Source organism: Gymnoscopelus braueri (assembly GCF_963280865.1).
Source record: "Gymnoscopelus braueri genome assembly, chromosome: 8".
NCBI lineage: Eukaryota > Metazoa > Chordata > Actinopteri > Myctophiformes > Myctophidae > Gymnoscopelus > Gymnoscopelus braueri.
Window position 1 is genome coordinate 6,765,268 of NC_137609.1, and position 15,654 is coordinate 6,780,921.

General features: G+C 41.9%; 1 protein-coding gene across 1 annotated transcript in view; it reads right to left on the reverse strand.

The window, feature by feature from the left end:
• Nucleotides 1-15,509, reverse strand: part of LOC308090198 (GDNF family receptor alpha-4-like) — a 44,202-nt gene extending 28,693 nt beyond the window's left edge. The window contains exon 1 of the mRNA XM_080435262.1: nucleotides 15,328-15,509. Coding sequence (XP_080291388.1) covers nucleotides 15,328-15,391 — 64 coding nt within the window. The 5' untranslated portion in view covers nucleotides 15,392-15,509. The remainder of the gene's footprint in view (nucleotides 1-15,327) is intronic.
• Nucleotides 15,510-15,654: the final 145 nt, after the last annotated feature.

Genomic DNA, 15,654 nt, shown 5'->3' on the forward strand with positions numbered 1-15,654 from the left:
CATTTGTTTGGGAGGCAGCGAGTACAGTACATGATCCCCATTAACCTGCTTTATTTTTCTCGTATATTCCCCTTGGTTTGTCTGCAGCCAGAGAGAGGCTGGGATGGGAAGCTATTAAGTGTTTGAAAAGAAGAAACTAAACTATTGTGAAGTTTTTTTTCTCACTTTTTACTGCTTCCCTTATAGTGGGGTCGGTTCGCAAAATTATCGATACGAAGCTGATAATAGCGCCAAATTTTGCATGAGGCTTCTTTAGGACCTACTGATGGATTCTAGCCTTGGGTACCAAACTTTATTTTGAATATTTTCCATACATTTAGGCTTATCAATATTCATTAAAAAAACAGGCCGATTCACCTTTTGGCCTATAACTCTTGAACCGTAGGTCATAGCATCAAAAAAAAAATCCCTGGACTCCTTGGATCATGACGCAACTTTGCATATAGGTCCCGCCTCTTTTCCGATTTCAAGATTTTCCGCCATTTTGCGTTATCTTCAAAACACATATTTTGCTACTACTCCTAAATATTTTGTCCAAAACTCACACAAATCGGCACACCCTCTGTCTTTGGTCATGTGATCAAGATTTATCAGTCAGAATTTTCATATTCCCTTCGGATTGGCTACGATTGGCTTCTGAAATTTGTGGGAGGGTCTGTTTGGAAAAAAATGGCACAAATCATAAACACAGCGTCCTATCTGTCCTAAATTCATATCATTGAGGGGCCATTAATAAACGTAGAGCCAATGCGATTTCACTTCCACCCATAGGGGGCGCAACAAATTCTACAAATGTCACTGTTTTTGCGCCAAATTAAGTACAAATGGTCTTGTGAGTCAAACATTTGCAATTGCAAAGTGGAGAACAGTCCAAATTTGATTTGCCACATTTGCAGGTGGAACAGTCCCCTTTACAAGAGCATTTGATCAGCTCTCTGCATGCTTTGGAGACTTCTGGAATTGTCATCCAAACTGGCACCCATGCCAAAGCAGTCATGATCCAAGGAGTCCAGGGAAAAAATATTTTTGATGCTATGACCTACGGTTCAAGAGTTATAGGCCAAAAGGTGAATCGGCCTGTTTTTTTTTATGAATATTGATAAGCCTAAATGTATGGAAAATATTCAAAATAAAGTTTGGTACCCAAGGCTAGAATCCATCAGTAGGTCCTAAAGAAGCCTCATACAAAATGTGGCGCTATTATCAGCTTCGTATCGATAATGTAAAAAAAATAGGGTTAATGTACTGGACTATTAAAGGGAAATCAGATTAGACAACCCTGGAGAACACCACCTCTCCGCCGTTCATGCTCTTGAGTCTAAATACCTGTAAATCTGTTACACAGCTCTGTCCCGTAAAATCATGCATTTTTATGCCTCCGCTAGGGAATGTAATCAAATTTGGACTGACTAAGTTCACTGTGACCTGACAAAATAGTAATAATCTACAAGCTCACTACGCATGTGACACGTTGTGGGTCTGTATAGGTTTATTGATGTTTTTCGAAGATTTCTGGAACATTTTTGAATTTCTTTGGAAAATGTCAATGACAGTTTGAAGAAAATGCGCTTTCTAATTTGTACTTTTGAATACTTAAAGGGCAAGACCACTTTGGTAGAGGTTTGGGTTGTGTAGTTACCTTGCCATGATGTAACTCCAAAGGTGGACAAGAAATCTAAAATAATTGCTCCATTGATTAGAAATTGATAATTCAAAATATGCTCCTCTTTGACTTACATTGTGAAACAGCTATCAAAGTCACACTTTTAGCACATAAGCAAACGCAAACAAAGCTGATTCAGACAATATAGAATATCACCAAACCCAGTACTGTTTGCTTTTTTAACTTCCTGTTGATTTAGCTATTTTTATTAAGAAGAAAACCCGGACTGGATCCGCGGATCTTCAAATAGTAAAATCAGCAGGAAGTTGACTTTTGTATTTAAAAAAAAAACAGTACTGGGTTTGGTGATGTTCTATATTGTCGAATCAACTTTGTTTGTGTTCGTTTACGTGCTAAAAGTGTGACTTTGAGAGCTGTTTCACCGTACAATGTAAGTCAATGAGGAGCATATTTTGAATTATCAATCTCTAATCAATGGAGCAATTATTTTAGATGTCTTGTCCACCTTTGGAGTTACATCATGGCAAGGTAACTACACAACCCAAACCTCTACCAAAGTGGTCTTGTCCTTTAAGTCCGTAGCACTTGCCTTGGCACTTACCCTAGCCTTGATGACCTTGCAGGCTTATGCAAAGGTTAAAATGTAATTTAGATAGCGTGTTAGTTTTTATATTATACTGTTTAGACTGATGATAGGTTCTTGGTTTGGTTTTTGACAGGTGTATCTGTACTTTGACTCAAAGTACTGGGATTGAGTACTTCTTTGTCCACCACTGGAGGGCATACAACTGTAGTGGAACTATTACATCATCCATGCCATGCAGAAGATGAATGCATAATATCTTAGAAGTTTATTCAGAAGAACATCAAGCAAGCAGACATCATCTCAGACGAGGCAGGCTTCCCGCCTGCACCTCCCCCTGAGTCCTCTGTCAGTGCGTCCTCCCAAAAGACCTCCTCTCATGTCTGTCACAGACTTTATAATATACCTTTCCCACAAGAAGAACCCAGAGACAGGACTTATTGGGCTGGAAGGGGACTCGTCATGACAAAGAAGATAATGATAGTAAATTGGAGAAAATAATTGAGTCTGATTCAATCATTTTACGGTTCTTTGGGGACATACAGCCTTGATCAAAGAAGAAGACCCTCAGCTGATTCCTTATCATTTAAAGTTCTTTGATACACAGCTCAATCAAAGGGTCCTCAGTTGATTAGGTCTGGGTATTCTCTGAGATATCTGAGCTATACTGTAGCAGGATACGGAAATAACAATACTTAACCCATTCAATTCGGGAATGCATCTGTGTCCCTTTAGATTTCTTTGGCTTTTCAAAAATAGCAGATATACAAGCTCATAGCGCGGCACTCGGTGCCGCGCTATGAGCTTGTATATCTGCTATTTTTGAAAAGAAATCGTGAAAATGTGTGCAAATCTTTGAATATATTTATATAATATTTTTACTCAAATCTTTGCCTCTGGGGGTTTCTGGAACAACATATTTTGAGATGGGGGGGGTCCGCAGACAAATACATATCATTTTGGGGGTCCTTGACAAAGTTTGAGAACCACTGATAATATAGCAAAAATATTTTAAAAAAAAGACATTTGTAAAATCCCCAAAAGCAAAGATTTGAGTTAAAAATGTTGCAGAAATGTTTATCATATTTTCTGATGTGCTTTTTCTGCGCTTTTTCAAAATAATCTACAAGCTCATAGCGCAGCACTCTGTGAGCTTGTATATCTGCTATTTTTGTTACAAAACGTCGTTTGTGCCAACTGCTGTGGACATTTTAAATAAGAAAATGTTTAAATAGTCTAATCGCCACTGCTCATGACCACTGTTGTTGTGTTAATGTGAGTGCATTATTATATAGTATTTTAATGCACCTGTGTATTTTTGTAATGTTTTATTGTTGTAACTGACTGATGGTGTGCCAAAGACAAATTTCCATTTTATGTCAATTTAATGGACAATAAAGTTTTCTTTATCTTTATCTTTATCTTATATGAATAGCCCAAAGTATAAAATAATGATTATAGCTAAACAATCTAAAATGACACAGTATGCATTCCCACATTGAATGGGTTAAAGCAAATCGTCTCTGTCGGGTGGAATGTGTCCAAAACAGTTACTTTTCAGAACTCTAATAAAAGAAATGCCAAAAGTTGCAGATCTACAAGCTCGAAACGCGTCGCTTCGTGAGCTTGCAGATCTGCCACGTTTGATGCTTTTGTGTGACGCTGTGGTATGATCAAGTAGGGCGTTAGTTTACGAAAAAAACACAAAAGGTTAAAACATGGAATATAAGAGGTTTCTGCCCGACAACGAAAGGAAACGTTACATATTAGTATTTCGTGTTTTCTGCATTATACAACCACGCTGCAGCATTTACAGCCAGTGTTAAAGGGCAAGGCTATGTTTCTTTGTACTTGAGCACAGTACTCGAGTAAATGTACTCGGGTTACTGTCCACCACAGAACATGGTGGCAGATAAACTGTAGTGCCAACAATGTTGGTTTGGTAGCTGACTTTCATTCATTGCTTGACAAGGCAATTTCCTGAAGGTGGGGCAGCTCACACACCGTGCCAACGCAGCCCACGGCGGCAATTTAGCCGCGGCTGATTGGTCAACCGGGCGTAGCACCCCCCTCAGGAAGTTACGCCATGCTTGACCAATCGCTGCAAGCCTACCACCCTCTCTGTCTTTTTATCACTGCTCTCCCATGGCAAGTAAAGGCTGTGTGTGTGCGTGTGCGTGTGCGTGTGCGTGTGCGTGTGCGTGTGCGTGTGCGTGTATGTGTATGTGCGTGTGTGCGTGTGTGCATGCGTGTGTGTATTTGGGCATGCCTGCACACAGAACTCAGAATATGGCCGTTAAAAGGGACACAGACAGGCAGATACGGAAATCTCCATAATGACACAGACAAGACAGACAGGCAGACAGACAGACAGACAGACAGACAGACAGACAGACAGACAGACAGACAGACAGACAGACAGACAGACAGACAGACAGACAGACAGACAGACAGACAGACAGACAGGTGGGGACCACCAGGGGTGCTTGGAGGGTTCCGGGGGGTCCCCAGCTGATGGTTATAGGAACCAAATGGACCCTTAGAAGCCTGTTAACTCCGTCTCTGACAGTGTGCAAATGGAACCAAATAGACCCGTTTCGGGTCCTTTTGGCTCCATTTGCACACTGTCAGAGTTAGGCCGTGGACTAATGCATTACTAAACTGGGGGTCCTTGAAATGAAAAGGTTTGAGAACCACTGGTCTCTAGGACATACTTGTATATCTATCACTTATTCAGGTGTAAGCTTGACATTCTGTTGAGCACATCTCGATTTACATTTTTCACAACAACTCATTTTCCTCACTGCTTCAACACAGAAACCTCTCGGCTCTGAGCTTTAATCCTCAGTATCATTTGGGACCGGCATCATTCTCTTTGTGTTGTTGTTGTGAACTGTCTGTCTGTCTGTCTGTCTGTCTGCCTGCCTGCCTCAAAAAGCAACTCTCTCTATTACATGCCTCATTTCCACATCTCTTAGAACAATCTCTTCCGTACACCACTGCATCTCACAGGAGAACACACACACACACAGCTCTGTCTTAATGTAACTCCCCAGCATAATACGAAAAAATACATCTCCCCCCAAACACTGTCTGGAAATGCAACACCACCACAAACTCAGTTCCTCTTCGCCTCTCTCCTTAACAAATTATATATGAGTAGCTATGATAGCAATAGTTTATCTCTAAAAAAGATCAGAATCTGTGTATCTTGAAACCAGCCATCCGGGGGGAAAAAACATCCAGGTCCCGACTCACTAACATTGGGTTAAGATTGCTTTTTTGTTGTTGTATTTTCTCATTGGTGTGAGTAACAGTAATAGCTTCATGTTTCATGACTTACTGGATTCATGAAGAAACGTACGTCAAGTTGTGTCAAGCACAAACATGATGTCTGCCCAAATGAACAACAAAGAAGATATCATTTCTGTCAGGCACAAACCTTGTATCTTAACATTTCAACTTTTTACGTCATTTCATGCCATACTTAAACATACTACAGTGTCACACAAAAGAAGAGTTTGTGACTAAATAACTAAATTAGATCCATTGGAACACAGTTAGTTTTTTTTTCCATTTCCTGAGAAATAACCGTTTTGGACATAACATGATCGCCAGTCGCAAACCCATTCAGTGTATTGCATCTCAGTGTCAGGTACCAGCAGCTGCATGGATTGCCATTGCCTTGTCTGTTAAGATAAGATACTCAATAAAAGGCTGAATGAAGGAATGAGGAAAGCTTGCTTTTTATCTTGCGATTATCGTGCAGTAAGTGGATTAAAACTGACATAGAAATGGGCACCCTATACCCTAATAACAGTATTCAATTCAATTCAATTCAATTCAATTTATTAAAGTGTCAAATCACAAAAAGTTGTCTCAAGACACTTTACATGTACAGAAGAGACCCGACAATCTCAGTATGGCTACACTTTGCACCAAAACTGAGAATGTGACATGGGAATTAGCCAAATAAAGCCTGATTTATATACTTAGTTGTATGCATGGTGTTGCATGCAGTAAATAGCAGATAATATACAAGCTCGTAGATCTGCTATTTACTGAGCCCGACACCGGCGCGCAAGTATAAACGAGGCTTTGGGTGTTGTTGTGGCCCCAAACATCTGTGACCAAAGTGTCCACTCGATAACCCGGCCTGCATGGTCGACAGTTCTGCTCCCACACCACCTTTTCCTCTGACATCCAAAGCAATGTAAGCAAATCCTCCAACAGAAGGAGCAGGTACATCGCCTCTCTCGTAAATTGCTACATGCGGATCGAACACGATGCTTTCTCTACGTTGGAAGTAACAGGCTCTTTAATGTCAAATTGGAGCCAAGTAATTTAGTGCCTTTTATAGGATACAGGTGCAATCGTCCCTGTTTTCAGCTTGTAAATGACTCCCAGACTGCATCTCTGCAAGCAAACAACAGGCTGGAAAAGCAACTTGAAGGGGTGGGGGTGGGGGGGGGGCACGTAATTGGTTTGGACTTGGAAGCCCTGACCTCCGCAAAGTGTTAATGGTGACAGACATATTCGGAGGGCTGGAGTCTTTCTTGTGAAGTTCCCACTACTGCCAAGGTTCCGGGCACAGAGTCATCATCCTAGCGAAGACTAAAGTATTAGGTTTCACAAAAACAAAGACTTGGCAGAAGTGGGGAAAGACTTTAGGGGTATAGCGGCTTTTTCCATGAAGAGCAAACTTTATAGACTCAGTGCTTAAGAGAGATAAGAAAGAGCCTTCATTAGTGTGGTACTTTCATTTTAGGGCTCAGGTCAGTCAGTTCAAAAATCTGGGCCGCTTCGGTGCAGAAATCTTTTGGCTATACTTTCGACTACGAAGGGTAACCCATAACCTCCTATTTTGGGCGGGAACCCCTATTTGTAACTATACCTTTCAAGACGGGAACCCCTCTTGGTGTAGTTGTTGCTATGTACAGTATATAGCAACATACATTTGTTGTAATTTTTGAATAAACATTTATTCATAAATATAAGTTTTTCAGAAAACTTAGGTCAGGATTTAGAAGGCGTTTTTAGAATCGGCCTCAGGTCTAAATGGGATAATCTGAAACTTTTTGAATTGAAACTGAAAACTTCTGTGATCTTTTATTTCTAAAACCTTTCCATTACAATCAGAACCACCCTTGAAGGAGGAAGTGGGTCATAAAAGGGAAAACATTTTCTTTTTACAGCGAATCTCCCCCCTAGATTAGAGATGCTGTTCAAGTGGTTAATGATAATGAACGAAAGCATTCACTGGAGCGTCTCAACCACAGAGCTGCCTTGTGAGGCAAAATATGCTCTTTACAGGAGTCATTATTTCAATGTATTTACCATCAGAAATATATAAAAACAAAACTGTGTAGTGATAAAAAAAACGATATAAATAAATAAAATCTTAAGTCAATGAGCTAGTCTGAACATGCGTAGAAAAATCTGATGCTCTATGAGCTTGTAGATCAGCTATTTTAGCTATTTGTGAAAATTTTTTAAAGATACAAACTAGGGCTTAATTGGTTAAAAATGGCGGTGTTGTGTTGCCGTAGCGTCGGGATCCAGTGTGGTCACTTATGCTTGACCGAACCAGAGCAACCGCACCGCTATAGCTCCTCCCATGGGTTCCCAATGGGTTGTGTGTAGCATTGGTTCTCAAAGTATGGTCCGGGGACCCTCAGGGGTCCTTGGGGGGGGGGGGGGGGGGGGTAACAGGGGGTCCCCAGCTAAATTAGTTAATATAGCGTCACAATCATCTTAACCACTTTAACCATATTTTATACTTTGGCTATTAAAAAATAGCAGATATACAAGCTCACGCTATGTGCCAGGATCTGTGTCCTTGTATCGTATTTTGTAGTATCGTTCCTATTGTTTCCTGTTCTCCTTGTACTTTTATTGTGTAGTATTGTTCCTAGTGTTCCTGTCTGCCCTAGTGTTTGCTACCTGTCTTGTCTCACCCCCCTGTGATTACTCGTTTCTCCACCTGTGTCCTGTTAGTCTCCCAGCCAATCCCTGTGTTGATTGTCTTTGAGTTCACCTGTGTCTTGTTAGTCTGTGTCTATTTAAGCCCTGTGTTTATACATGTTTCCTTGTCAGGTTATAAATGTTGTCATGATGTTCTGCTCCAGCCATGTGTGTTAAATCAGAATAAATACTTTGCATTAGACCTTCCTGCCTGCATGGTTCTGCTTCTGGGTCCTCACCAGCCTTGCACCGTGCCACTATGAGCTTGTAGATCTGCTATTTTAGAAAAATCCCTGGAACTTTTTTTTTTTAGATGGGGGGGGGGGGGATCCGCAGCCAAATAGCCTACATATAATTTTGGACGTCCCTGACATGAAAAAGTTAGCGTACGTATATGGAAACAAATCCTCGAACCCGTGATATACGGGTATATGTTACATTATGACAGCACGGCACACAGTTCGCTAGTGGAAAAGAGCCATGATATTTCAGAACCCGGCTCAGGTTTCATTCCTGTTGAATTGGGTATGCAGACCCACACTTTAACACATCAGTATGCCAGGTGTTACAAAAACCCATAAACAAAAGGTCACAGATTCAAGGGAAAAGGCAGTGTTATATGATTCCCAGGGGAGGGGGGAATTACTTTTCTGTATTCATCCAGCAGGTAGCTGCTCAGATGGAGCAGTCACGGGGGGCGGCTGGAGGTCGGGGTGGGGGGATGTTATGAGTTTAGTGCAGCGATTTCCAACCTGTGGGCCAAATCCTCACAGCCCACTAGTGTGGCCTACTAGCTGTGAGGATATTGCAAGTGGGCCCCCATTAATTGGCTAAACATTAATATATATTTTATATTTTTTTGATCCCACGATTTTGTAACCCTATTTTTTCACCCAGTGCCAATGCCTAAGCTTGTAATCCTGGGCACTACTCTCCCTCTGCCAGCCTGGGGAGAGCCCCCGAACTGAGCTCATACTTTCCTTCAACGCATGAGGAGTTAGCAGACTGCTAGGTGGACGGTTAGCCAGTTAGGCGCCCCGGCTGACCAGGGGGAGGCAGTATAGAGACCAGGATTACTGCATGTTTTTTGTGAGGGTACCTACCCTAGGGCATGGGTTCCCAAACTTTTCAGCCCGCGACCCCAAAATAATGCGGTCATTGACCCCACCTAACCCTCGAGGTAATTTATGCACATAAACTTGCACGTTCGGTGTGCATTTGTAATGTATTAAAATGGTAAAATGTAAAAAAAAATCGAGTATATTTCATCCATTCTGTTAAAAAATATATATATATATATTTTCTTTCTTTTTTTTATAACCCAAAATAATTTCGCAACCCCACCGTCAGTGTCGCGACCCCAACTTTTGGAACCCCTGCCCTAGGGGACACAGGGAGAACATGCAAACTCCACACAGAAAGGCCCTTTCGCCAACCCCACCTAGGGTATTATCATTCATATTTTAATGATAATATAACGTTAATACAAAAACTTAGTTTTTAATATAAATGACACGGAATTTGTTCTTTAAAACCGTGAAAAACTTGTTTTCATAGTGATAGCAATAAATGACAACTTGAAGTATACCATGTTGGTTCCACTGAGCCGAGCCAAAACACTATCGATTGACTGGTGGTCATTAAAATAAACATGCACTGGAAATGCACACGGCCCACTTTTGTGTGGGTCTTGATCCAGAAAAGGGCTAATGACCGCTGGTTTAGAGTGTTGCTCAGGGACACTTTGACACGTAGATGGGCGACCCAGGGGATGAACCGATGACCTTCTGAATCTGATTGGCAGACAGCCTCTCTGGTAGAGAGGCCTCCCCAATGCAACAGCCAACAGCTGTCCGTCAACAGTCTCCTGCACACTAAACAAAAAGGTGCTAAATAGCAATAAAAGTATCTTTTTTGGCTCACAATCATAAAACCTCTTTTGGTGATATCTTTAAAGGTGCTATATAGCACCTTAAGAGGTTTGGAGTATATATGTACAGATGGAGCCACAGCCTTTGGGGGCCTTGAAAGATTTCCATAGACATATGGGGGCAGAAAGGTTAAGAACCATGCACTGCTTTAATGTGTTATCCTCAGGAAATACACTACATTTTAATGTCGCTTTTTTTTTTTTTTTACCTTTCCTCAACTAAACTAAAGCTATAGATGAGGAACCAGTGATGATGAGGGGGTGCTCCTTCCATTCCGACATCTCACCACTCCGACTAGTGGCTTCCGCGTGCGGTTATGGTTAGGGTTAGGGTTAGGTATAGGGTTCGTCAACGTCGGAAAGGCGACATGTCGGAAAGGAGAAATGCACCCGATGATGAGACATGGCATAGCCTACTGATGAGAACGTCTAAAGTTTTTCATGTCAAGGACCCACAAAATGACATGTATTTTGGCTGCGGACCCCCCCATCTAAAAGATATTGGTATTTTTGAATAGCCAAAGTATAACATATGGTTTAAGTGATTAAAATGATTGTGACGCTATATTAACACACTTTGCTGGGGACCCCCTGGCTTTTTGTAACTTTTGTTTGGAGAGAGCTACAGTATAAAAATAGAGGGCTTGATTCTAAACACCTCAACCACCCCAGGGAAACACTGAACAAACACCATTTTTGTGTGTCAAATCATTTGCATTCACTATGAATAAAAACCCATGTGTACTGTTAGTGACACTCCACTTTTAACGAAGGAGATCCCATTTACATTTAGTTTTGGATTTCAATTTGAATCAAGAGTCATACTGCATTAACCATGTGACGATCATGCTTGGAAATAATGATCAACAAAAGTTAACTTCTGTTAACATACAGCAATGACTCATAGTAACAATAACATACTGTACTGTTCTAGCCCACCCAAATGCCTCATGGGTGTGGTTTGTACGATAACATATGAACATAAGGGCTATCATTACCGCTATAATAAATAAATAAATAAATAAATACAATTTTTTTTTTTTAATTGCATAATGTGCCTGTTGTTGTTGGTCGTTATCTGGGGGGATTTAGTGCAATATGTGTTCTGGAACTGAATGAACAGAATTAAAGTAACAAAAAAAAACAAAAAAAAGTAGCAAACCCAGAAAAAAAACGCACGGGCGCTGCACGTGCGTGCATGCGTGCGCATATAGCACCCTTAACCTAAAACTACTTCCCGCGGCTATGAGGGCTATAGGACATTTATTACGAAGCTTTATTATAAAGCTTTTTGTAACTTATTGTTTGGAGAGAGCTACAGTATATAAATAGAGGGCTTGATTCTAGATGATCAAAGGAAAGTATTTGTCATTTTCAGCATACTGCGCTGAGAGCTCTCGTTTTTGGCAGCGTACCACAGTACAATCTTTAGTGTTCGTTTCACTCTGAGACTGTACAGAGGGAATCGGATGGACCCGTAAGGGTTAGGGTATACACTCTGTACACTCTCAGAGTTAAATGAAATTTAGTGGGCACCTGAAAACTATCTCCATATGCCCCCAAACGCAGTGAATGCCACCCATCTGGTTCTCTCCACACGCATTAAAAGGAAGGGCTCCAGGGAGCTATTACTGTATTAGAGGAAGCACAGTGGTTGTGAGCAGAGAGAACGGTGGTCTGCATGAAGAATGCAAAAAACTCACAACACACGCGCGCGCGCACACACACACACACACACACACACACACACACACACACACACACACACACACACACACACACACACACACACACACACACACACACACACACACACACACACACACACACACACACACACACACAGGAGGTCCTTCCATGAAACATGAACTCGGCCAGTAAAACTGACCACAAAAGACAACGCTTATGTAAAGACCAAATGAAACTAATAAATAGTCTCATTACCACTGTAGACATGTACAGCTCCATGTCTGTCTGTGTGAGACGGTACTGTCTTCCACTGTCACAGACACCGCGTGAAACACGACCCGCCAATAAAAAAAGAGAGAGAGACCCGTGGAGACAAAGTGAATATACATAATAAATAATAAAGTAAAACTAATATCAGCCGCCTCCTCCTCGTAACTTCATCTGCACAACAATAGATCACTGTGCTGTCTGTGCTGTGGTCCGCTGGGTGATTTAAGAGCTTCAAACAACGCCACAGGGAGTTGCGTGAATGATTACAAGTCATTGTTACAGGAGCAGTGATGTAATGTGTTATATTCATGCAGCCAGGCGGCATCTGTTGCATGGTAATAATAAGGGGGAGGAAATAGGCCCTGCACCTGCTGGTGGCCTATACCAAAAACTAAACTGGACCATGTCATGTCCAGTATAGGACAAGGGTTCCCAAACTTGTCAGTGCCACGACCCCCCCCCCCCCCCCCCCCCAAATAATCATATTAGAACTGGGGACCCCCCACCCTGACAAGCACTTGGAATGTAGGAGTTGAGGCATTATATTTAGTTTCACTCGGTTCCACAGATAAATATTGTGAAAATAGCAGATCTACAAGCTCACAGCGGCTCTTGCGAGGCACTACGAGGTCTTAAAAGTCCTTAAATTGTCACTTAACTGTCATCTGGGGGGACCCCCAAAATCATTTGGGGACCCCGCTGTGGGTCCCGACCCACAGTTTGAGAACCACTGCAGTAGGACAAGGGTTCCCAAACTTGTCAGTGCTGCGACCCCCCCCCCCCCCCCCACCCCCCAAAATAATCATATTTGAACTGGAGACCTCCCACCCTGACAGGCTGACAAGCACCTGGAATTGTAGGCATTACATTTAGTTTGACTCGGTTCCACATGTTGTGAAAATAGCCAAACTTGTAGATCGGCTGTTTTCACAATGTTTGCCTCTTTCTTACTTGATATTTGACAATTTGGCCAATTTGGTGTTAAAAACGTCTTAAAAGTCATTAAATAAATAAATTGTAACTTTAGAAATGTGCAGATACCCTGCATACAATTATACTGTATGTTGGTTTGTTTACTGTTGAGTGAGAAAACAATGTTGCACTTCAAGCTTATCACCAAAATAATTTGGGGACCACGCCCTGGGGGTCCCGGCCCCCAGTTTGGGAACCACTGCAGTATAGGAGGTACAGCGACCTCTTGGGAAACAGAAGGTTCCCATACAGTTCGATCCCAGGCTCCCCCAGGGTTCGTGTCGAAGTGTCCTTGAGCAAGACAGACTGAACCCACCAACTGCCTCCCGGTGAACAGGTTGTTGGTGCTTTGCATGGTTCGTTTCCTCCGATGTCTGTGTGTGTGTGTGTGTGTGTGTGTGTGTGTGTGTGTGTGTGTGTGTGTGTGTGTGTGTGTGTGTGTGTGTGTGTGTGTGTGTGTGTGTGTGTGTGTGTGTGTGTGTGTGTGTGTGTGTGTGTGTGCGCACACGCACGTGTGTGTGTGTGTGTGTGTGTGTGTGTGTGTGTGTGTGTGTGTGTGTGTGTGTGTGTGTGTGTGTGTGTGTAAAGCACTTTGAATGAAACCACTACAGTATATATAAATGCACCATTTTCCCACATTCGGATATCAGCGCAACTGCACAAAGATGATAAAGCAGTTGTTCTCAACCTTTTTTTCATTTCAAGGACCCCCCAGTTTGATATGCATTAGGCTCGGACCGCCATTTGATACGATTCTTATCTCTGGCATCCCCAATTTACACTGTAAAATCTTAATTTAACACTGATGGAACCAAAGGGACCCGTAAAGGCGCTCTAGTGACAAAGCACACATTAAGGGGACCACACACAAACACACACACACACACACACACACACACACACACACACACACACACACACACACACACACAGACAGACAGACAGACAGACAGACAGACAGACAGACAGACAGACAGACAGACAGACAGACAGACAGACAGACAGACAGACAGACAGACAGACAGACAGACAGACAGACAGACAGACAGACAGACAGACAGACAGACACACTTGCAGTTATCCCAATAGAAAGGCAATGTTCATCTTTCATCCTGTATATCATCTAGCCAAATGTTTAATCAATGTAATGCCAGTTTAATTATCAAAAGCTACAATCTGTCCGGTTTGGAACCCATGGTCTCCCGCTAGTTGGGGAGACCAAACTTCTATGGAATCCTCACTTTGTCCAGGGGGAGATACTGGGCTTATGAGCTTCGGGCAGTACTACTTGTCCTACCAGACACCATGTTCTAAAATGTCTCAATGGAAGAGCAGGGAGACCTATACTTCCAACCACTGCAGATGTATTGTATTAAAATACTCTACCATTACATATTGATTAAAATAGCGTTTTATTCATTCAAATAAGTTCCGGATTGCAGCTTTAAAATGATGTATGGTCTGCTTCATGACAATCCAATCAATATTTCAACATGAACAGCTCAACTAGAGAGGCTATAACACCTGAAATGTCATGGAAAATGGAGACATCCAAAGATTTATATTATCAAGGCTTTAGTACCAGAAAATGACTCCTAATTGACCTTTTTCTTCATTTTATGCTAATGCATTTTGTTAATGACAAATGACACTGCTGCTGTTACAGTAGTAATAATGTAGGTCTATTTTAAATAATAATAAGCATTACTAATTACTGTTATTAGAATTAATGACATACAATCATAATGGCTGCACTGACGCTTATTTGATCAGACACACAAACTATAGTCAGCACATACAGTATATAGTATATAGTATATGATTAGAGTGTCCATTTAATTTTAAAACTGTAGATTAGACCAGTGGTTCTCAACCAGTGGTCCGGGGACCACCAGTGGTCCTTGAAGGGATTCCAGGTGGTCCCCAGCTAAATGATGGAGAGTTGGTAACCAAATGGACCCTTATACAGTAGATCTTTAACTCTTGAGAGTTTTTTTTTTTTTTAAAGCGAATATTTTTAACTACAGTCTTTGCTTCTGGAGGTCCGCAAACAATTTTTGAGATGGGGGTCCGCGGCTATCAATTTGGGGGTCCTTGACATGAAAAGGTTGAAACACAGTAGCCTACTAACACATTCCCATCAGAATGAAATGTCTCACTAGTTGACTTGGGAGATGTTTTACGCGCAACATAGAAACTCAGCAGCAAACACACACAAACCGTTAGACTACGACTCACTAGCCTAGAGTAGGGTTTTAAAAAATGACATTACAAAATATAAATGCTTCTTCTTACCGTGAGAAAAGACATGCAGATTAAGCAGCAGTCCAATGCTGATCATGATGTCCGCTGGTGACATTAGGAGACAGAGTTGTTGGGGGGATTTGGGGGACTTTGGCTGCAAACCCGTCTGGGGTCTCGTCTCGGTTATAATCTCAATGACACGCTGTCTGCGACATCCAGCCTGATGTGAGGATGATGATGATGATGATGATGATGTGCCAGAATAGAGAGACTGTAGCCTACTGAGAGACTGAGATAGATCACTGGAGACTGGAGACACTGTAGCCTACTGAGATAGATCACTGGAGATGGAGGCAACGCAAAGTTGAAGGGAAAAAA